At 47.3% G+C, this 23927-nt stretch overlaps 1 protein-coding gene and 1 long non-coding RNA gene across 8 annotated transcripts; both read left to right on the top strand.

Annotated features, from left to right (window-relative positions):
- The first annotated feature begins 7831 nt into the window (after positions 1-7831).
- On the top strand, positions 7832-10119 carry LOC148378562 (uncharacterized). Its single transcript, XR_015855798.1, has 3 exons — positions 7832-8156; positions 8269-8345; positions 8813-10119. It is a non-coding gene; the product is annotated as an uncharacterized LOC148378562 (long non-coding RNA).
- Positions 10120-12531: 2412 nt separating this feature from the next.
- LOC148378561 (janus kinase and microtubule-interacting protein 3-like) lies at positions 12532-17268 on the top strand. 7 transcript variants are annotated; one of them, XM_088367824.1, is made up of 12 exons: positions 12532-12639; positions 12871-14138; positions 14275-14379; positions 14524-14835; positions 15061-15123; positions 15210-15308; positions 15398-15637; positions 15752-15817; positions 15879-15947; positions 16024-16101; positions 16158-16391; positions 16471-17268. In XM_088367824.1, exons 4-12 carry the CDS (start codon positions 14767-14769, stop codon positions 16585-16587), a joined length of 1035 nt encoding a protein of 344 aa, XP_088223950.1. In that variant the 5' UTR covers positions 12532-12639; positions 12871-14138; positions 14275-14379; positions 14524-14766; the 3' UTR covers positions 16588-17268. The 7 variants fall into 7 exon arrangements, with proteins under 7 accessions (XP_088223950.1, XP_088223949.1, XP_088223951.1 ...); XM_088367823.1 differs by lacking the exon at positions 12532-12639 and having other exon boundaries at positions 12762-13983; positions 14068-14138; XM_088367825.1 differs by lacking the exon at positions 12532-12639 and having other exon boundaries at positions 12762-14138; positions 16471-16596; positions 16966-17268.
- Positions 17269-23927: the final 6659 nt, after the last annotated feature.

Here is a 23927-nt window from a genome sequence, read left to right as displayed (position 1 = left end):
AAAAGAATACAACAGAATACAATACAATAGAATATAATACATAGATTAAATTCAATAGCTCTTACTACTTCCCATTAAATAAATTAAATACGTCTTACTTGTTCCCAATCCTTTTCAAAAAAGTAGTTTAAAACGAGGGCCCTTCACTCAACCTTTAACCTCAACCCCGCACGTCACATTGTGTTGTATCTGTGAATGTTGGTTGTGGCCAAATGATAGTTTTCTTTCATTCGTTTAGGTTCCACGGTGTTTGTTGGCTATGTTTTCCACTGTCAGAAGGATGAAAATACAAAGTACAACGCTTGGACGTGGGCGAAGACGTCACCGGTGAGTCCTTCCTTCCTATTTATTTACCTTCTAGATGCTAGAGGCTAAGTGTTAGAGGCTAAGTGTTAGAGGCTAAGTGTTAAACACAATACGAACAACACAACGATACTGCACTGAACAACACGATACCGCACTGAGAAACACGATACCGCACTGAACAACACGATACCGCACTGAACAACACCATGCCGCACTGAACACCATGCCACACTGAACAACACCATCCCGCACTGAACAACACCATGCCGCACTAAACAACACCATGCCGCACTGAACAACACCATGCCTCACTGAACGACACCATGCCGCACTGAAAGACACCATGCCGCACTGAACGACACCATGCCGCACTGAACGACACCATGCCGCACTGAAAGACACCATCCCGCACTGAACACCATGCCGCACTGAACAACACCATCCTGCACTGAACAACACCATCCCGCACTGAACAACACCATGCCGCACTGAACAACATTATGCCGCACTGAACATTATGCCGCACTGAACAACACCATGCCGCACTGAACAACACCATGCCGCACTGAACAACATTATGCCGCACTGAACAACACCATGCCGCACTGAACAACACCATGCCGCACTGAACAACACCATGCCGCACTGAACAACATTATGCCGCACTGAACAACACCATGCCGCACTGAACAACACCATCCTGCACTGAACAACACCATTCCGCATTGAACACCATGCCGCACTGAACAACACCATCCCGCACTGAACAACACCATCCCGCACTGAACAACACCATGCCGCACTGAACAACATTATGCCGCACTGAACAACATTATGCCGCACTGAACAACACCATGCCGCACTGAACAACACCATGCCGCACTGAACAACACCATGCCGCACTGAACAACATTATAACGCACTGAACAACACCATCCCGCACTGAACAACACCATGCCGCACTAAACAACATTATGCCGCACTGAACAACATTATGCCGAAATGAACAACACCATGCCGCACTGAACAACACCATGCCGCACTGAACAACACCATCCTGCACTGAACAACACCATCCCGCACTGAACAACACCATGCCGCACTGAACAACACCATGCCGCACTGAACAACACCATGCCGCAATGAACAACACCATCCCGCACTGAACAACATTATGCCGCACTGAACAACATTATGCCGCACTGAACAACATTATGCCGCACTGAACAACACCATGCCGCACTGAACAACACCATCCTGCACTGAACAACACCATCCCGCACTGAACAACACCATGCCGCACTGAACAACATTATGGCGCACTGAACAACATTATGCCGCACTGAACAACACCATGCCGCACTGAACAACACCATGCCGCACTGAACAACACCATGCCGCAATGAACAACACCATCCCGCACTGAACAACACCATGCCGCACTGAGCAACACCATGCCGCACTGAACAACACCATCCTGCACTGAACAACACCATGCCGCACTGAACAACACCATTCCGCACTGAACAACACCATGCCGCACTGAACAACATTACGCCGCACTGAACAACACCATGCCGCACTGAACAACACCATGCCGCACTGAACAACACCATGCTGCACTGAACAACATTATGCTGCACTGAACAACACGATCCTGCATTGAACAACACCATGCCGCACTGAACAACACCATCCTGCACTGAACAACACCATCCTGCACTGAACAACACCACCCCGCACTGAACAACACGATCCCGCATTGAACACCATCCCACACTGAACAACACCATGCCGCACTGAACAACACCATTCCGCACTGAACAACACCATGCCGCACTGAACAACACCATGCCGCACTGAACAACACCATGCCGCACTGAACAACACCATGCCGCACTGAACAACATTATGCCGCACTGAACAACACCATGCCGCACTGAACAACACCATCCCGCACTGAACAACACCATGCCGAATTGAACAACACCATGCCGCACTGAACAACACCATCCTGCACTGAACAACACCATCCCGCACTAAACAACACCATGCCGCACTGAACAACATTATGGCGCACTGGACAACATTATGCCGCACTGAACAACACCATGCCGCACTGAACAACACCATGCCGCACTGAACAACACCATGCCGCACTGAACAACACCATGCCGCACTGAACAACATTATGCCGCACTGAACAACACCATGCCGCACTGAACAACACCATGCCGCACTGAACAACACGATCCCGCATTGAACAACACCATCCTGCACTGAACAACACCATGCCACACTGAACAACACCATGCCGCACTGAACAACACCATTCCGCACTGAACAACACCATGCCGCACTGAACGACACCATCCTGCACTGAACAACACCATCCCGCACTGAACAACACCATGCCGCATTAAACAACACCATGCCGCACTGAACAACACCATCCTGCACTGAACAACACCATGCCGCACTGAACAACACCATGCCGCACTGAACAACACCATGCCGCACTGAACAACATTATGCCGCACTGAACAACATTATGCCGCACTAAACAACATTATGTCGCACTGAACAACACCATGCCGCACTGAACAACACCATGCTGCACTGAACAACATTATGCCGCACTGAACAACACGATCCCGCATTGAACAACACCATCCCGCAGTGAACAACACCATGCCGCATTGAACAACACCATGCCGCACTGAACAACACCATGCTGCACTGAACAACATTATGCTGCACTGAACAACACGATCCTGCATTGAACAACACCATGCCGCACTGAACAACACCATCCTGCACTGAACAACACCATCCTGCACTGAACAACACCACCCCGCACTGAACAACACGATCCCGCATTGAACACCATCCCGCACTGAACAACACCATGCCGCACTGAACAACACCATTCCGCACTGAACAACACCATGCCGCACTGAACAACACCATGCCGCACTGAACAACACCATGCCGCACTGAACAACACCATGCCGCACTGAACAACATTATGCCGCACTGAACAACACCATGCCGCACTGAACAACACCATCCCGCACTGAACAACACCATGCCGCATTGAACAACACCATGCCGCACTGAACAACACCATCCTGCACTGAACAACACCATCCCGCACTAAACAACACCATGCCGCACTGAACAACATTATGGCGCACTGGACAACATTATGCCGCACTGAACAACACCATGCCGCACTGAACAACACCATGCCGCACTGAACAACACCATGCCGCACTGAACAACACCATGCCGCACTGAACAACATTATGCCGCACTGAACAACACCATGCCGCACTGAACAACACCATGCCGCACTGAACAACACGATCCCGCATTGAACAACACCATCCTGCACTGAACAACACCATGCCGCACTGAACAACACCATGCCGCACTGAACAACACCATTCCGCACTGAACAACACCATGCCGCACTGAACGACACCATCCTGCACTGAACAACACCATCCCGCACTGAACAACACCATGCCGCATTAAACAACACCATGCCGCACTGAACAACACCATCCTGCACTGAACAACACCATGCCGCACTGAACAACACCATGCCGCACTGAACAACACCATGCCGCACTGAACAACATTATGCCGCACTGAACAACATTATGCCGCACTAAACAACATTATGTCGCACTGAACAACACCATGCCGCACTGAACAACACCATGCTGCACTGAACAACATTATGCCGCACTGAACAACACGATCCCGCATTGAACAACACCATCCCGCAGTGAACAACACCATGCCGCATTGAACAACACCATGCCGCACTGAACAACACCATGCTGCACTGAACAACATTATGCTGCACTGAACAACACGATCCTGCATTGAACAACACCATGCCGCACTGAACAACACCATCCTGCACTGAACAACACCATCCTGCACTGAACAACACCACCCCGCACTGAACAACACGATCCCGCATTGAACACCATCCGGCACTGAACAACACCATGCCGCACTGAACAACACCATTCCGCACTGAACAACACCATGCCGCACTGAACAACACCATGCCGCACTGAACAACACCATGCCGCACTGAACAACACCATGCCGAACTGAACAACATTATGCCGCACTGAACAACACCATGCCGCACTGAACAACACCATCCCGCACTGAACAACACCATGCCGCATTGAACAACACCATGCCGCACTGAACAACACCATCCTGCACTGAACAACACCATCCCGCACTAAACAACACCATGCCGCACTGAACAACATTATGGCGCACTGGACAACATTATGCCGCACTGAACAACACCATGCCGCACTGAACAACACCATGCCGCACTGAACAACACCATGCCGCACTGAACAACACCATGCCGCACTGAACAACATTATGCCGCACTGAACAACACCATGCCGCACTGAACAACACCATGCCGCACTGAACAACACGATCCCGCATTGAACAACACCATCCTGCACTGAACAACACCATGCCGCACTGAACAACACCATGCCGCACTGAACAACACCATTCCGCACTGAACAACACCATGCCGCACTGAACGACACCATCCTGCACTGAACAACACCATCCCGCACTGAACAACACCATGCCGCATTAAACAACACCATGCCGCACTGAACAACACCATCCTGCACTGAACAACACCATGCCGCACTGAACAACACCATGCCGCACTGAACAACACCATGCCGCACTGAACAACATTATGCCGCACTGAACAACATTATGCCGCACTAAACAACATTATGTCGCACTGAACAACACCATGCCGCACTGAACAACACCATGCTGCACTGAACAACATTATGCCGCACTGAACAACACGATCCCGCATTGAACAACACCATCCCGCAGTGAACAACACCATGCCGCATTGAACAACACCATGCCGCACTGAACAACACCATGCTGCACTGAACAACATTATGCTGCACTGAACAACACGATCCTGCATTGAACAACACCATGCCGCACTGAACAACACCATCCTGCACTGAACAACACCATGCCGCACTGAACAACACCATGCCGCACTGAACAACATTATGCCGCACTGAAAAACACCATGCCGCACTGAACAACACCATCCCGCACTGAACAACACCATGCCGCATTGAACAACACCATGCCGCACTGAACAACACCATGCTGCACTGAACAACATTATGCTGCACTGAACAACACGATCCTGCATTGAACAACACCATGCCGCACTGAACAACACCATCCTGCACTGAACAACACCATCCTGCACTGAACAACACCACCCCGCACTGAACAACACGATCCCGCATTGAACAACACCATCCCGCACTGAACAACACCATGCCGCACTGAACAACACCATTCCGCACTGAACAACACCATGCCGCACTGAACAACACCATGCCGCACTGAACAACACCATGCCGCACTGAACAACACCATGCCGCACTGAACAACATTATGCCGCACTGAACAACACCATGCCGCACTGAACAACACCATCCCGCACTGAACAACACCATGCCGCATTGAACAACACCATGCCGCACTGAACAACACCATCCTGCACTGAACAACACCATCCCGCACTAAACAACACCATGCCGCACTGAACAACATTATGGCGCACTGGACAACATTATGCCGCACTGGACAACACCATGCCGCACTGAACAACACCATGCCGCACTGAACAACACCATGCCGCACTGAACAACACCATGCCGCACTGAACAACATTATGCCGCACTGAACAACACCATGCCGCACTGAACAACACCATGCCGCACTGAACAACACGATCCCGCATTGAACAACACCATCCTGCACTGAACAACACCATGCCGCACTGAACAACACCATGCCGCACTGAACAACACCATTCCGCACTGAACAACACCATGCCGCACTGAACAACACCATCCTGCACTGAACAACACCATCCCGCACTGAACAACACCATGCCGCATTGAACAACACCATGCCGCACTGAACAACACCATCCTGCACTGAACAACACCATGCCGCACTGAACAACACCATGCCGCACTGAACAACACCATGCCGCACTGAACAACATTATGCCGCACTGAACAACATTATGCCGCACTAAACATTATTATGTCGCACTGAACAACACCATGCCGCACTGAACAACACCATGCTGCACTGAACAACATTATGCCGCACTGAACAACACGATCCCGCATTGAACAACACCATCCCGCAGTGAACAACACCATGCCGCATTGAACAACACCATGCCGCACTGAACAACACCATGCTGCACTGAACAACATTATGCTGCACTGAACAACACGATCCTGCATTGAACAACACCATGCCGCACTGAACAACACCATCCTGCACTGAACAACACCTTTCCACACTGAACAACACCATGCCGCACTGAACAACATTATGCCGCACTGAACAACACCATGCCGCACTGAACAACACCATGCCGCACTGAACAACACCATGCCGCACTGAACAACACCATGCCGCAATGAACAACACCATCCCGCACTGAACAACACCATGCCGCATTGAACAACACCATGCCGCACTGAACAACACCATCCCGCACTGAACAACACCACCCCGCACTGAACAACACGATCCCGCATTGAACAACACCATCCCGGACTGAACAACACCATGCCGCACTGAACAACACCATTCCGCACTGAACAACACCATGCCGCACTGAACAACACCATGCCGCACTGAACAACACCATGCCGCACTGAACAACACCATGCCGCACTGAACAACATTATGCCGCACTGAACAACACCATGCCGCACTGAACAACACCATCCCGCACTGAACAACACCATGCCGCATTGAACAACACCGTGCCGCACTGAACAACACCATCCCGCACTGAACAACACCATCCCGCACTGAACAACACCATGCCGCACTGAACAACATTATGGCGCACTGAACAACGCTATGCCGCACTGAACAACACCATGCCGCACTGAACAACACCATGCCGCACTGAACAACACCATGCCGCACTGAACAACATTATGCCGCACTGAACAACATTATGCCGCACTGAACAACACCATGCCGCACTGAACAACACCATGCCGCACTGAACAACACCATGCCGCACTGAACAACACGACGTCGCACTGAACAACACGACGCCGCACAGAACAACACGACGCCGCACAGAATAACACAATACCGCACAGAACAACACAATACCGCACAAACAGTTTTAGATAATATTACGTCGCAGTCATGTGACGCGGACATGACGTCAATAGGCGGAACTCACGGCAAAATTATAATCCGTGGGCGTGGCTTGCAACAGGAAGTAGGAAAGCGGCAGTTCTGGCAAACAAGACACAGCTGTTAGTAACACGATGACTAACAAGGCAAATATTTTTGTTTTCAGCTTGCAACTTGACCGTCTAGAGCGTACAAGGTAATTACAACTGTTTTTTTTTAGCCCTGAAAAGCGAGGGAGTGTGGCGTTTGGGAGGAATGTCGAACTCGGCGTCTGCTTCCAGCCACAGACGCCAAATTTCGACGATTATTTCGACTGGTCAACGGTTGTAAATTATTGCGTTGACTAAAAACTTTATTTAACTCTACTCTTAACTTTGCCGTTTCAGATATGCGGGTATTACACCGCGGAAATGACGTCAATAGGCTGAACTCTCGCCAAAATTCAAATCTGTGGGCGCAATGGCCTTGAGCGAGACACCGGATACAAACACGACGATTATCAACAGAAATATCTTTATTTTCCGCTTGCAAGTGGACCGTCTAGAGCGTACACGGTAAGTACAACTCATTGTGTTTAAAAAGATTTACGTTTGTGTAGTTTGCGTTGCGTTGTATCTGTGAATGTTGGTTGAGGCTAAATGTTAATGTTTAATTTCATTCCTTTAGGTTCCACGGTGTTTGTTGGCTGTATGTTTTCCACTGCAAGAAGAGGCTCGTATCATTGACCAGCAGGAGCTACAATGGTGAGTACCCCTTTCGTCTTCCATTTATGTTAAACACTTCCTATTTCATGTCTAACAGTACTCGATTTAACAAATAACCATAAATAAATACAGTGTGGGCAGTCACGTTAACATATGTGATTATCCTGCCTAATATGTTTATCACAAATATGTCACTAATCACTAATATGTTTATTTGTTTATCACAACACCTTTGGACCTTCAGCAATCGATTATTTACCTTCATCTACATAGAGACAGAACGATGGTGTCTTAAACATCTCATTCATTTCACCAAATAACTTCACGCAGGTGGATAACGGCCGTCTCGGTCACGCTATGTTGCGTGATGCAGTTTTGAAGAACCAAATGCATTTATTCAATGAATAAGTCAAGCTAGTTCTATGTTTATGATGTTGTAAGTTACGGTACCGATTGAAGTTGAGTTCGAAGCCAGTGGAAAACAGCGCTGCGTTTGTGCTCTCCAGGTACAAATGTTGTGATCTCTGACTGACGACCGGGCGAGACTCGAGTAAGAGATGTCCAAACGAGCTCCGGCAGGGCGGGCCAAGGCGGAGCGAACGGACGCCCTTCAGGCCGCCAATGACGAGCTGAGAACCAAACTGATGGACGTCCAGTTAGAACTTCAGCAGGAGAAGAACAAGGTGAAAACCTCAACAGACAGACACTGCCTGCCTCCCTGCCTGCCTCCCTGCCTGCCTCCCTGCCTGCCTCCCTCCCTCCCAGTTTTCCCGATGTAGATTAGACATGCGTGTGCCATGACTGTGTCAGCCTACATCAACAAATGCACCGAGGACGTCAGCACCACTAAGAATATCATCACCCGGGGCAACCAACGACCCTGGATGACTGAGGAGGTACGTCAAACGCTACGAGCGCGGAACTCTGCCTTCAAGTCTGGCGACAAGGAGACACTGAGGACAGCGAGAGCCAACTTGAACCGTGCCATCAGGATAGCGAAGCGAGACCGCAGTCGAAAATTTCAGGATCGTTTCCACGACGTCAAAAACATCAGGAGTATGTGGCAAGGCATACGGGCGATTACAGACTACAACTCACCCTCCCCCCCCCCCGGTGGGTGTAGTTGATGCTGACTTTCTAAATGGTCTAAATAACTTCTTTGGGAGGTTCGAGGCACTAAACGGCACTCCAGCAGTTAAAACTGTCCCCCATCAGGAAGAGGAGGTACTCTGCCTTGACTCCGCCGATGTGTTGAAGACCCTGAGGAGAGTCAACCCCTGTAAGGCCCCTGGCCCCGACAACATTCCTGGGCGTGTGTTCAGGGAATGTGCAAGTCATCTGGCTGGGGTCATCACAGACATTTTTAACACCTCGCTGGGCCAAGCCACAGTGCCGGCGTGCTTTAAGACTGCCTCCATCATTCCGGTGCCGAAGAAACCTCAAATCACCTCATTTAATGATTACCGGCCTGTTGCACTGACTCCGGTTATGATGAAGTGCTTCGAAAGGCTGCTTAAAGGTCACATCGTTTCCAGACTCCCCCTATTATTTGACCCGTTCCAGTTTGCCGACCGGCAAAACCGCTCCACTCAGGACGCCATCTCCTCCGTTCTTCACCTGAGCCTGGCTCACCTGGAGGAGAAGAACACCCATGTGCGGAGGCTGTTCCTGGACTTCAGCTCAGCGTTTAACACCATCATCCCACAGCATCTGGTAGGAAAATTGGAACACCTGGGCTTCAACACCCCCCTTCGCAACTGGCTGCTAGACTTCCTCACCAACAGACCTCAGTCAGTCCGGGTCGGACAGAACACCTCTGATGTCATCACCCTCAGCACAGGCTCCCTTCAGGGCTGCGTCCTGAGCCCCCTGCTGTGCACCCTGATGACACACGACTGCGTCCTCAGGTTCACCACCAATCACATCGTGAAGTCAGCAGACGACACAACGGTGGTGGGGCTCATCAGAGACAACAACGACCTGGACTACAGAGAGGAGGTGGAGCAGCTGGTGGGCTGGTGCAGAGAAAACAGCCTGATCCTGAATGAGGAGAAGATGAAGGAGATCATCGTCGACTTCAGGAAAAAACAGCCTCACCACGCTCCACTGATCATCAACAGCTCAGCTGTGGAGGTGGTCAGCACCACCAAATTCCTGGGGGTCCACATCACAGAAGACCTCACCTGGACTATGAACACTACGGCACTGGTCAAGAGGGCACAGAAGCGCTTGTACTTCCTGCGGAGGATGAGGAGAGCCCACCTGCCCCCACCCATCATGAGGACGTTCTACAGGAGCACCATAGAGAGCATTCTGACAAGCTGTCTCTCTGTGTGGTGTGGAGGCTGCACCGCCTCCGATTGGAAGAACGTGAGGAGAGTGGTGAGGACAGCAGAGAGGATCATAGGGGCTCCTCTTCCCTCCATTCAGGACATTTCATCTCAGCGCTGCATGTCCCGTGCCCGTAACATCATCAATGACCCATCACACCCCCACCATGGACTGTTCTCCCTGCTGCCCTCTGGGAAGAGGTTTGCAGCATCCGCTGCAGGTCCACCAGGTTCTGCAACAGCTTTTTCCCTGCTGTCATCAGACTGTTGAACACTAGAACTGTTGAGCTCTAAACTGAACTCTGCATCACACATTCACAGAACTGTACTTTATGACACTACGGACCTCTATCTTGCACTATCTCGCACTACCAACTTTACTGAACTTGTATAAACCCTTTAAATAGAAGTTTAATACATGGTTTAGCATTCCTCTGCACACTCTTGAATACTGTTTTGCCTACTTGCACTATTGCATAATTATCACTGCTGCACTTTATACTTATTTTTAATATATATATATATATATATATATATATATATATATAGTATATATGTATATATATATATTTTCATAGGGTATGTTACTTCTATTCAACTGCAATATCACTACTTTGTTGTAAGACGTATGCAACGGAATTTCGTTTTGTATGCACCATGTGCAGACAAGATGACAATAAAGTTTGTCTAAGTCTAAGTCATGTCAGGTCAGCTGTCTGGAGAGAGAGAGAAGTCAGGACCTGCGGGCGGAGCACCACCGTGCCACCGCCGCCATGACGGAACTCAAAAGCAAACTCCATGAGGAGAAGCAGAAAGAGTTAGCCATTACCAGGGAGACATTACTGCGGCAGCATGAAATGGAGCTGATGAGAGTGATCAAAATCAAAGATGGAGAGATCCAGCGACTGAATGCCTTGGTCCTCAGCCTGAGGGACGGCTCCATGGACAAGGTGATCCGCTCTATCCGTGTCTGACTATCCGCACGCCACGTCGGGCTTCGATGCGGCCGCTACCGTATTGTGTAGCTTGTCCCCAGTAAGCGTCGCGGCGCTCCGTTGCGGTCTCAACGGCCCGGTGTGGCGCAATGTCTGCTCAGGTGAGGAGGGGGGGCGCTTTGCTGGCGGAGGTGGAGGAGACGCGGCGGTGTCGGGAGACCGAGCGGTGTCGCCTCCACCAGGAGCGCGGAAGAAGCCCTGGCAGCGGCCCAGCAGGCCTGGCAGTCCCGAGCGGCCGAGCTCCGATCGGCTCATCACCAGCATCGGGAGGAGCTGAGCCGAACCAAGAGAGACTGCGAGAGGGAGATCCGCCGACTGGTAGGACTGATCAGATGCGCGGTGCGTGGCTATGTTCCCAATTTCGTTGTATACCTGCAGTGCAATGACACCTAAGGCATTCTATTCTATTCTATTTCACAAGAAGAAAATGTCCGGTTGCTCGCTTCGCTTTTGTCACAGCAAAGGTGTTCTAGTCGATTCAAGAAAAAAATTGGCCGGTTGCTCTCTTTGTTTTTGTCACAATTCTGGCAAATGAGTTTGCCCGCCTGCCTGAGCGCTCCCCGTTTGTACATCCAGACGGATGAGATCAAGCTGAAAGACAGAGCGGTTAGTGTTTTGGATGAAGCCCTGGGGCCGGCCACGTCCACCGCCTTCAGCTGCAGACTCAGGCTGCCGAGCAGCAGATCGCTGCCCTGAGGGATTCCCAAAGGGCGGGCCTAAACTACCCTGGAAGTGGGGTCAACGCCGCTACTAGCAATCCTCTTCATTGCGTAAGCCACCTCATCACACACTTGCAGTACGCATGACTTAGTTCGTTGCTGGAGGAAGGTAGCACAAAAACAGTTTTGAACTTTGAACGAGTGCTTGTGTGTGTGTGTTGCGGGGCGTTTTCAGTCTCAGGAGGATCGGGACACGCGACGGTTTCATCTGAAAATCGCTGAGCTCAGCGCAGTCATCAGGAAACTGGAGGATCGAAACGCCCTGCTTTCTGAAGAGCGCAATGAACTGGTAATTTATTGACGGCACGCTTGAAGGTTTGCGCTACGTTTGATGCGCGCCATCCAGCGAGGCACCCATTGCGCTTGCTTATTAGTTGAGCGGCGCGGCGAGTCGGTTGCCTGGTAGATGTCTTTTATTGGGAGCCAAAGCCACGATTCCGTTCAAACCGATGCAAAAGGAATGGATACGTTCTGGCCCGCGTGTTGTGCGTCTTTCACATCCCGCACTTCATGCTTGCAGCTAAAGCGACTGAGAGAAACAGAAAGCCAGTTTCTGCCACTCCTGTACAAAAACAAACGCCTGAGCAGGAAGAATGAAGAACTCTCGCTGGTGCTGTGTCGCCTTGAAAACAAAGTGCGCTTTGTCACCCAGGAGAACGAGGAGATGGCAAGCTTGGTAAGTCGACGCGGACAACGGCGGCGTGCCAACAGAGTCCACTGCATTTGTGTTCCACAGAGAAGGCCTAGTTCGCTCAATGACCTGGACCGCGGTTGCGGCCAGCAGGACGGTGAAATGGAGTTCCTTCAAGTTGTGGAGCAGCGGCACATCATCGACGACTTGTCCAAGGTATTCAGGCAGGCGACTCGGTGCACGTACGGCAGCGCCGCGCTCGCTGTCGCCAGGAAACCTTTTCCGTCCAAAGCTTGGCCGGCGGCCGCCATCCAAAAAATTGGCCCCTTAAATTCCGACCTTTCAAGCAGGAGCATTGTGCGCACGCGTTTGAACACGCTTTAGACTTGTTTTGCCGTTTTCAGCAGCTCAAAGCTCCCGTTTTGTCAGCGCCTTTGCCACTCGCTGTGCGCTGAAAACGACGGACTTGCCCGGCTGCTCAGCCCGTCAACCATGAGCCGCGAGCGCGACGTCATTGTCCGTAGGCAGCTAGTGGCAAAATGCACCCTGTTAGAGTTGCGCTCGCTCCAACTTATTTTGCAAGAACCACACGGGAGACAAGTAAGTTCTTTTGGACACCTGCAGGTGGAGAGTCCATCCGTTGTACGAATGAAGTCTGACTCTCGGCTCCTGCACGAGCATTTTAATTAAGAGAAACAGGGTGGGTGTAAGAGTGGATTGAATAGAGGAAGCCCTTGACCTCTAGTCAAAACATAGCAAGGGGTGTTTTACGACTTTGTGTAGGAAGGGATAAGCGATAGGGATAAATAAGGGATAAATAATATTATTTATTACAGGTCGCAGTCAAAGTCAAAGCAACACAATGATACGATAAAGATAATCTGGAAAACCCTGACACACCCTGTAGTTGTCACTTTTGGAAAAGACGAGCGTCCCTCCAATCATCGCCGGTGACGTGTTTTTCAGGCTCTGGAGACAGGAGCTCATGTCAGAAATGTCATTGTGAGTCGCGTTTGTTTCTGCGCCGGAGCCGTTCGTTCCCTTTGCATCCAAAGAATCTCAAAGGCGGATTATTTGTGTCGACAGGAGAGAGATTTGCTGCTACGATACCGACGTCGAGAATCTCTGAGGAGGAACAAAGCGTGAGGTCCTGCAAGGTGAGTCTGTTTGTTTGCGGCTGCTTGGTGTTGCGCAAGATGAAATGGCCTTTTTCTCGCTATCGTTCCTCTCGTCGATTCATCGTGAGGTGTCGCTTCAGTTTGTTCAGAGAGATGTTCGCTTCCGCGCCCGCAGGTCATCGAAACATTTTACGGCTACGACGAAGACGTGTTGGTGGACTCGGACGGATCGTCCTTGTCTTTTCACACCGACAGAACCCCCGACACGGAACCCGAAGAGGTAGCCCGCCATTTCTGCCAGCGTATTGGCACCAAACATTCCTCTTCAGCCTGGAATCGGACTCGTCTTTGCGTCGCGGGTGCTTTGTCGCCGGTCTGACTGATTCTGGTACTAGTGCTGTGTTGCATTGGTGTGTGCATGAAGAGGCGGAGCTTCGCTACCGCCAGCTGACGCAAGAATATCAAGCGCTGCAACGAGCCTACGCTCTGCTAGCCCAGACCAGCGAAAGGGGACTACGACGCCGAGAAGGAGATCAAGGTGGCGCCCCTTCCCGCAACCCCCGGCCGGGTCGCAGCCTCCCCGTTCTCACCCAGCCTCGGGTGTTCTCTGGTCTGAAAGGAGGAGGAGGAGCCTCCCTCCTCCTCCTTTCAGACCAGAGAAAAGCTGATGGTAGAAATGGGTCACTATCAAAGCAGAGTAGCAGATCTGGAGTCAGCGCTGAAGCAACAAGGACAGGTAAGCTCATCAATGAGCACACCTTTTTCTCAGACAAAATAGCTACATTCTTCAGTCACTCATCCGTCTGGCATTACTGGACCAACCCCCCCCCCCCCCCCCCCCCCCCCGAACGTGGCTGGGAAAATGCGGAGAAAAGCAAATGTCATTTTCCAGTCAACCAAAGAATTTGTGGATGAAAATGACACAACATTCCAAAGCTGTCCACGCGTTTGTCTCTTCTAGAATGTCAAGTGGGTGGAGGAGAAGCAGCTGCTGCGTCAGAGCAATCAGCAGTTGGCCGAAAAGGTGACGGAAAGAAAGGCGCTGGGCGGAGTCGCTTGGCGTCACACCTGTCGGGAAGCCCCGCAGATGAGGTCTGACTGTCTTTTCAGGTCAGGCGGATGGAGGCGGAAGAAGCGCGTCTGAAAGAGCACATCCAGGATATCCGAGACCAAAACGAACTGCTTGAGTTCCGCATCCTGGAGCTGGAGGTGGGAAGACTCGCACAAGCGTGTTGAGGCCAGAGATGTGACGGACGGACGGACGGACGGACGGACGGATGCATGCCTCTGCCTTTCAGGAGAGGGAGTGGCGCTCCCCCGTCTTGAAGTTTCTGCAAGTCCGTTTCCCAGACGGCCTCAGCCCTTTGCAGATCTACTGCGAGGCCGAGGGCGTGAGCGTACGTAAGGCGTCCCTCGCAACCCTAACCTTAACCCGAGGTCCCAGAACACCTTACATTGCTCCTTGCGCCTTTCCCCCGGACATCGTCATCAGTGATCTGATGAAGAAGCTGGACATCCTGGGCTATAACGCCGTAAGTGTATGTCGAACTCCTTATGTTCGCACTCCACGAGACTCGGCGGCTCAAATGTGACTTTTGGAAGGCTTTGCGCTGAAAGAAGCTTGTTGACGCTGTGCCTTTGGGCTCTTGCAGAATCTCACCAACGAGGAGCAGGTGGTCGTGATTCACGCCAGGACCCTTCTCACCCTAGCCGAGAAGGTAACGCGCACGTCCACGCACGCTCTCGCATTCTGCTTATGTGACAGCAGCCTTTCCTCAGTGGTTAGAATACATCAAAGTGACCAAGTCAGCACTTCAACAGAAGATGTTGGACATTGAAAGTGAGAAGGTAGACAGACACGCGACATCAGCCAAGGGGAACTCCGGCAATGTGCCCCAACAATTCTGACCTTGAGCTGTGCTAGGATATGTTCTGCAAGCAGAAGGGCTACCTGGATGAAGAGTTGGACTTCAGGAAGTGTTCCATGGACCAGGCTCATAAGGTAAGCCGCCCTCAAATCTCCCGCCGGACCACTGATGGACGAGGATTGCGGCCCAGAGGATCCTGGAGCTGGAGGCCATGTTGTACGAGGCGCTACCGCAGCGGGACTGCCCCGCCACGGACGGCGAAAAAGCCAGCCACGCTGGCGTGAATGACGTGCTGACGGCGGATCAGAGAGAAGAGCTTAGGAGCGCCGTGGACCAATGGAAGCGAGCCCTGATGTGCGAGTTGAGGGAGCGCGACGCTTGCATCCTCCAAGAGAGAATGGATCTGCTGCACAGCGCGCAACAGGTAAGGGCCCAAAGCCAGCCCGGCACTTACTTGCACGCTTACTGGCTTTTGAATGCCACTTTCCATTTGTCCGTCCTAGAGGAACAAAGAGCTGAAAGAATTCATCGAAGCTCAGAAGAGACAAATCAAACAATTGGAGGAGAAGTTTCTGTTTCTCTTTCTATTCTTCTCCTTGGCCTTCATTCTGTGGCCCTAACACCAGCTGGTGAGTGAGCTCCAGCGGCACCGCACTCGACACCTCCGATACACTGCCAGCCGGTCTCAGACGTTGGCAGACGCTCCGATGCCAACGTATACCCCCCGCCACGGTGACAGAGGCACCGCGTCACACCGGCGCTCATCCAATCAGAAGGCAGGAAAAGCAAATTCACATGCAGGGCACTTTTGAACCAGAAGAGAGCGCCACAAAAAACGGTTGTTGCCCCAAACGCGCACTAAAAAGGGTCAGAATAACAAGAGTCCCACTGGCCAGCCGGGGCCACCCGTCCAGCTGTTTCTTCAGGGGGGAAAAAAATTGGAGTCACCGGTGAGTACATTTTGCATTTAGCTCTGCTTTTCTGCTTCTGTCTTCAAGTGTGTGGCATCCTGCGATCAAAGAGTCAGCCAACCCCAAAGCGGTTGACCTCAACGTCCCACCACCATGCCTACCAGAGCAGGTGACGTGATGCTTTGGACATCCTTCCGTCTCAGATGCCCAAAAGTACTCTTTGCCACATCTGCGGCAATACGGTGTCTTTTCAAAGGTGCAAATAAATCCAGCGTGGGCGGAACACGCACGTCTTCGGTTTTTCCCGCTTTGTTTGTGTGACAGCTGTTGTGAAAATTTTATACAAATAAAGTTGTATAGTACAGGTTTGGCCAAGCCGCAACTCCCGAACCGCATGCGGCTCTTTTATGTTCATATCAACATTTGTGTGTGTGTGTGTGTGTGTGGGGGGGGGGGGGGGGGGGGGGGTTGTGCGTGTTGGCTTCACTTGAGTTCAATTTGGTATTTTGGTCAAAAGCGCATGTGGTGAAATTCCACAAAGTAGGATGGGCAAACACATTTCTTTAAACTATGAGTGTCAATTGGGCTCTCGAAATGGCAGGGAAAAGATGCACAGCAAAACGAAAATACGTAGATGAACACAGGACGTTTTAATCAGAGTGGGAAAGTTTCTATTTTTTGTTGAACGTGATGGCAAACCATTCTGCCTGATATGTCAGACCTCAGCGCATTTCAAAGATTCAAATCTTCAGCGCCATGCACTTCAGCTCACTCCATGCTAACATTGATCAGGCGTCGAACCCGCATCATCATGCTTAAGAGGTGGCCATGCTAACCAGTGCGCCATTATGTCAACGCATAATAACTAAGTCTACTGGTCAAAACAGCGGTTACTATATGACGTCGCTACGTCGTGGTCACGTGACGCAGACAAGACGTCAATGGACGTGGGCAGAGTTAACTTGTTTAAAAGGGAGTAGGCAGAAGAAATATTTAATTTATTTAAATCTATTTTGAGTGCACACCATTATGCCAATGCATAACAACTGTAAATCTACTAAACAAAACAGCGGTTGCTATATGACATCTGCCACGTCGTGGTCACGTGACATACGTGACGTCGATGGGCGTAACTTTCGCCGGAATTCAAATCCGCGGGGAGAGTTAACTTGTTTAAAAGAGAGTGGGCAGAAGAATTATTTAATTTATTTAAATCTATTTGGTGTGTGCGCCATTATGTCAATGCATAACAACTGTAAGTCTACTAAACAAAACAGCGGTTGCTATTTGACGTCTGCCACGTCGTGGTCACGTGACGCGGACGTGACGTCGACGCCTACTTTACATCCCACCGATCACAGGACTCCTCGGCTGCATAACCGTGCCCCCTTCCCAACCAATCGGATTTGCTATACGCGAAAACGACGCCAATGGAAAGAGCTTCCGCCCAAATTTAAATCCGTGGGCGTGGCTCGCAGCAGGAAGTAGGAAAATGGCGGCGATGTTGACAAAGACACAGCGGATGGTAACATACGACTAACAAGAGAAATATTTTTATTTTCTGCTTGCAACTGGACCGTCCAGAGCGTACACGGTAAGTACAACTCATCGTTTTTAAAAAGAAGTACTTTTGTTGCCCTGAAAAGCGAGTGAGCGTGGCGTTTGTGGGGGACGTCGAATTTCGACGATTCTTTCTGGTCAACGGTTGTAAATGATTGTGTTGATTAAAAAAGAAAACTTGATGTAACTCTACTTTTAACTGCCGTTTCAGATAGATTTGGAATTGCATCACATCCAATTTTGCCTAGAGCGTACACGGTAAGTAACACTCGTTGTGTTTAAGGAGATTTACGTTTGTAATAGCAGAAGTGTAGCCGCGTTGCGTTGTACGTGTGAATGTTGGTCCGGGCGAAATGTTAATGTTTAATTTCATTCCTTTAGGTTCCACGGTGTTTGTTGGCTGCAAGTTTTCCACTGCAAGAAGAGGCTCATATCATTGACCAGGAGCGAGCTACAATGGTGAGTAGCCATAACATTTATGTTAAACACTTCCTATTTCATGTCTAACAGTACTTGATTTAACAAATAACCATAAATAAATACAGTGTGGGCACTGAAGTTAACATATGTGATTATACTGCCTAATCTGTCACCGAGTAGATTGTTGCAAAGTAATATAAGATCCAAAGTTGTAATTCAGAATAGTTTTCAAAAGAAGGCCATTAGAATTATATACAAGTCTGATTACCCCGAACAAGCTATTAATTAAATCACAAATTCTTCAATTCAAAGATTTGGTAGATTATCAGACAAATAATGTCTAACAGTAATTGATTTAACACATCACGATAAGTAGATTGAGTGTGGGCACTCTCAAGTTAACCTATGTGATTATACTGCCTAATCTGTTACAGAGTATGTTGTTGCCAAGTAATGTAGAATAGATCCAAAGTAGTAATCCAGAATAGTTTTGAAGAGGCCATTAGAATGATAAACAAATCTGATTACCTTGAACATAATAACAAGCTAAGTGTTTAATATGTCCTATGAAGTCAAAATTGGGCACCATCATGTGGTGAAATTTGGAATTGCATCACATCCAATTTTGCCTGGGAACAAACAGATTACATAAATCTTAGTTTTGAATAAGCCACTCCTTCTCAAACAAGTAAACTCTGCCCATTTTGCGCAGTAGATGTTCTGTTAATATCTAGTATTTATACAAAGTCATAATTTAAATTGCTTTCAACCTTCATTCATCGGTTCAACCAACATTACTCGCTCTTCTTACCAACTTGTATTGATTTAACTAAGCGTTTAATACTTCCTATCAGGTCTCAAATCGAGATTTGGCAAAATACAATTTCAGCAAATCCAATTTTGCCAGGGAACAAAAATAGATTAAATAAACTAAATAAGTCCTCTTCCCATTAAATAAATCAGAAAAGTCTGTCTTGTAACCAGTCCTCTTCAAACAAGTAAAGTCTGCCCATTTTGTGCCGTAGATTTTGTGTCTATGCCTAGTATTTAAACAAAATCATAATTTAAACGACTTCTTTCCTTCATTCACTTTGGAAATTTGGAATTGCAGCAAATCGAATTTTGGCAGGGAACAAAAATAGATCAATTAAACTAAATAAGTCTTCTTCCCATTAAATAAATTAAAAAAGTCTGTCTTGTAACCAGTCCTTTTCAAACAAGTAAAGTCTGCCCATTTTGTGCCGTCGATTTTGTGTTAATGCCTAGTATTTATACAAAATCATAATTTAAAGGACTTCATTCCTTCATTCACTTTGGAAATTTGGAATTGCAGCACATCAAATTTTGCCTGGGAAGAAAAGTAGATTAAATAAATTTAATAAGTCTTACTACTTCCCATTAAATAAATTAAATACGTCTTACTTGTTCCCACTCCTTTTCAAAACAGTAGTTTAAAACGAGGGCCCTTCACTCAATCTTTAACCTCAACCCCGCACGTTGTGTTGTATCTGTGAATGTTGGTTGTGGCCAAATGATAGTTTTCTTTCATTCGTTTAGGTTCCAAGAAAACTTGATGTAACTCTACTTTTAACTGCCGTTTCAGATAAGCGGGTATTACGTCGCAGTCAAATGCCGCGGATATGACGTAATTGCCCGAACCTCCGCCAAAATTCAAATCTGTTGGCGCGATGGCCGTGAGCCACTGAGCAGCGACGATTATCAACAGAAATATCTTTATTTTCTGCTTGCAACTGGACCGTCTAGAGCGTACACGGTAAGTAACACTCATTGTGTTTAAGGAGATTTACGTTTGTAATAGCAGAAGTGTAGCCGCGTTGCGTTGTACGTGTGAAAATTGGTCGAGGCGAAATGTTAATGTTTAATTTCATTCCTTTAGGTTCCACGGTGTTTGTTGGCTGCAAGTTTTCCACTGCAAGAAGAGGCTCGTATCATTGACCAGGAGCGAGCTACAATGGTGAGTAGCCATAACATTTATGTTAAACACTTCCTATTTCATGTCTAACAGTACTTGATTTAACAAATAACCATAAATAAATACAGTGTGGGCACTGAAGTTAACATATGTGATTATACTGCCTAATCTGTCACGGAGTAGATTGTTGCAAAGTAATATAAGATCCAAAGTTGTAATTCAGAATAGTTTTCAAAAGAAGGCCATTAGAATTATATACAAGTCTGATTACCCTGAACAAGCTATTAATTAAATCACAAATTCTTCAATTCAAAGATTTGGTAGATTATCAGACAAATAATGTCTAACAGTAATTGATTTAACACATCACGATAAGTAGATTGAGTGTGGGCACTCTCAAGTTAACATATGTGATTATACTGCCTAATCTGTTACAGAGTATGTTGTTGCCAAGTAATGTAGAATAGATCCAAAGTAGTAATCCAGAATAGTTTTGAAGAGGCCATTAGAATGATAAACAAATCTGATTACCTTGAACATAATAACAAGCTAAGTGTTTAATATGTCCTATGAAGTCAAAATTGGGCACCATCATGTGGTGAAATTTGGAATTGCATCACATCCAATTTTGCCTGGGAACAAACAGATTACATAAATCTTAGTTTTGAATAAGCCACTCCTTCTCAAACAAGTAAACTCTGCCCATTTTGCGCAGTAGATGTTCTGTTAATATCTAGTATTTATACAAAGTCATAATTTAAATTGCTTTCAACCTTCATTCATCAGTTCAACCAACATTACTCGCTCTTATTACCAACTTGTATTGATTTAACTAAGCGTTTAATACTTCCTATCAGGTCTCAAATCGAGATTTGGCAAAATACAATTTCAGCAAATCCAATTTTGCCAGGGAACAAAAATAGATTAAATAAACTAAATAAGTCCTCTTCCCATTAAATAAATCAGAAAAGTCTGTCTTGTAACCAGTCCTCTTCAAACAAGTAAAGTCTGCCCATTTTGTGCCGTAGATTTTGTGTCTATGCCTAGTATTTAAACAAAATCATAATTTAAACGACTTCTTTCCTTCATTCACTTTGGAAATTTGGAATTGCAGCAAATCGAATTTTGGCAGGGAACAAAAATAGATCAATTAAACTAAATAAGTCTTCTTCCCATTAAATAAATTAAAAAAGTCTGTCTTGTAACCAGTCCTTTTCAAACAAGTAAAGTCTGCCCATTTTGTGCCGTCGATTTTGTGTTAATGCCTAGTATTTATACAAAATCATAATTTAAAGGACTTCATTCCTTCATTCACTTTGGAAATTTGGAATTGCAGCACATCAAATTTTGCCTGGGAAGAAAAGTAGATTAAATAAATTTAATAAGTCTTACTACTTCCCATTAAATAAATTAAATACGTCTTACTTGTTCCCACTCCTTTTCAAAACAGTAGTTTAAAACGAGGGCCCTTCACTCAATCTTTAACCCCAACCCCGCACGTTGTGTTGTATCTGTGAATGTTGGTTGTGGCCAAATGATAGTTTTCTTTCATTCGTTTAGGTTCCAAGAAAACTTGATGTAACTCTACTTTTAACTGCCGTTTCAGATAAGCGGGTATTACGTCGCAGTCATGTGCCGTGGATATGACGTAATTGCCCGAACCTCCGCCAAAATTCAAATCTGTTGGCGCGATGGCCGTGAGCCACTGAGCAGCGACGATTATCAACAGAAATATCTTTATTTTCTGCTTGCAACTGGACCGTCTAGAGCGTACACGGTAAGTAACACTCATTGTGTTTAAGGAGATTTACGTTTGTAATAGCAGAAGTGTAGCCGCGTTGAGTTGTACGTGTGAAAATTGGTCGAGGCGAAATGTTAATGTTTAATTTCATTCCTTTAGGTTCCACGGTGTTTGTTGGCTGCAAGTTTTCCACTGCAAGAAGAGGCTCGTATCATTGACCAGGAGCGAGCTACAATGGTGAGTAGCCATAACATTTATGTTAAACACTTCCTATTTCATGTCTAACAGTACTTGATTTAACAAATAACCATAAATAAATACAGTGTGGGCACTGAAGTTAACATATGTGATTATACTGCCTAATCTGTCACGGAGTAGATTGTTGCAAAGTAATATAAGATCCAAAGTTGTAATTCAGAATAGTTTTCAAAAGAAGGCCATTAGAATTATATACAAGTCTGATTACCCTTAACATAACAACAAGCTATTAATTAAATCACAAATTCTTCAATTCAAAGATTTGGTAGATTATCAGACAAATAATGTCTAACAGTAATTGATTTAACACATCACGATAAGTAGATTGAGTGTGGGCACTCTCAAGTTAACAGATATGATTATACTGCCTAATCTGTTAGAGTATGTTGTTGCCAAGTAATGTAGAATAGATCCAAAGTAGTAATCCAGAATAGTTTTGAAGAGGCCATTAGAATAATAAACAAATCTGATTACCTTGAACATAATAACAAGCTAAGTGTTTAATATGTCCTATGAAGTCAAAATTGGGCACCATCATGTGGTGAAATTTGGAATTGCATCACATCCAATTTTGCCTGGGAACAAACAGATTAAATAAATCTTAGTTTTGAATAAGCCACTCCTTCTCAAACAAGTAAACTCTGCCCATTTCGCGCAGTAGATGTTCTGTTAATATCTAGTATTTATACAAAGTCATAATTTAAATTGCTTTCAACCTTCATTCATCGGTTCAACCAACATTACTCGCTCTTATTACCAACTTGTATTGATTTAACTAAGCGTTTAATACTTCCTATCAGGTCTCAAGGCAAGATTTGGCAAAATACAATTTCAGCAAATCCAATTTTGCCAGGGAACAAAAATAGATTAAATAAACTAAATAAGTCCTCTTCCCATTAAATAAATCAGAAAAGTCTGTCTTGTAACCAGTCCTCTTCAAACAAGTAAAGTCTGCCCATTTTGTGCCGTAGATTTTGTGTCTATGCCTAGTATTTAAACAAAATCATAATTTAAACGACTTCTTTCCTTCATTCACTTTGGAAATTTGGAATTGCAGCAAATCGAATTTTGCCAGGGAACAAAAATAGATCAATTAAACTAAATAAGTCTTCTTCCCATTAAATAAATTAAAAAAGT

This window comes from Syngnathus floridae, unplaced genomic scaffold (genome assembly GCF_059516105.1).
Source record: "Syngnathus floridae isolate MCC-2025c unplaced genomic scaffold, RoL_Sflo_1.0 HiC_scaffold_38, whole genome shotgun sequence".
NCBI lineage: Eukaryota > Metazoa > Chordata > Actinopteri > Syngnathiformes > Syngnathidae > Syngnathus > Syngnathus floridae.
The sequence above is the reverse complement of the archived record's forward strand: the minus strand, read 5'-3'. Positions and strand labels throughout refer to the sequence as shown.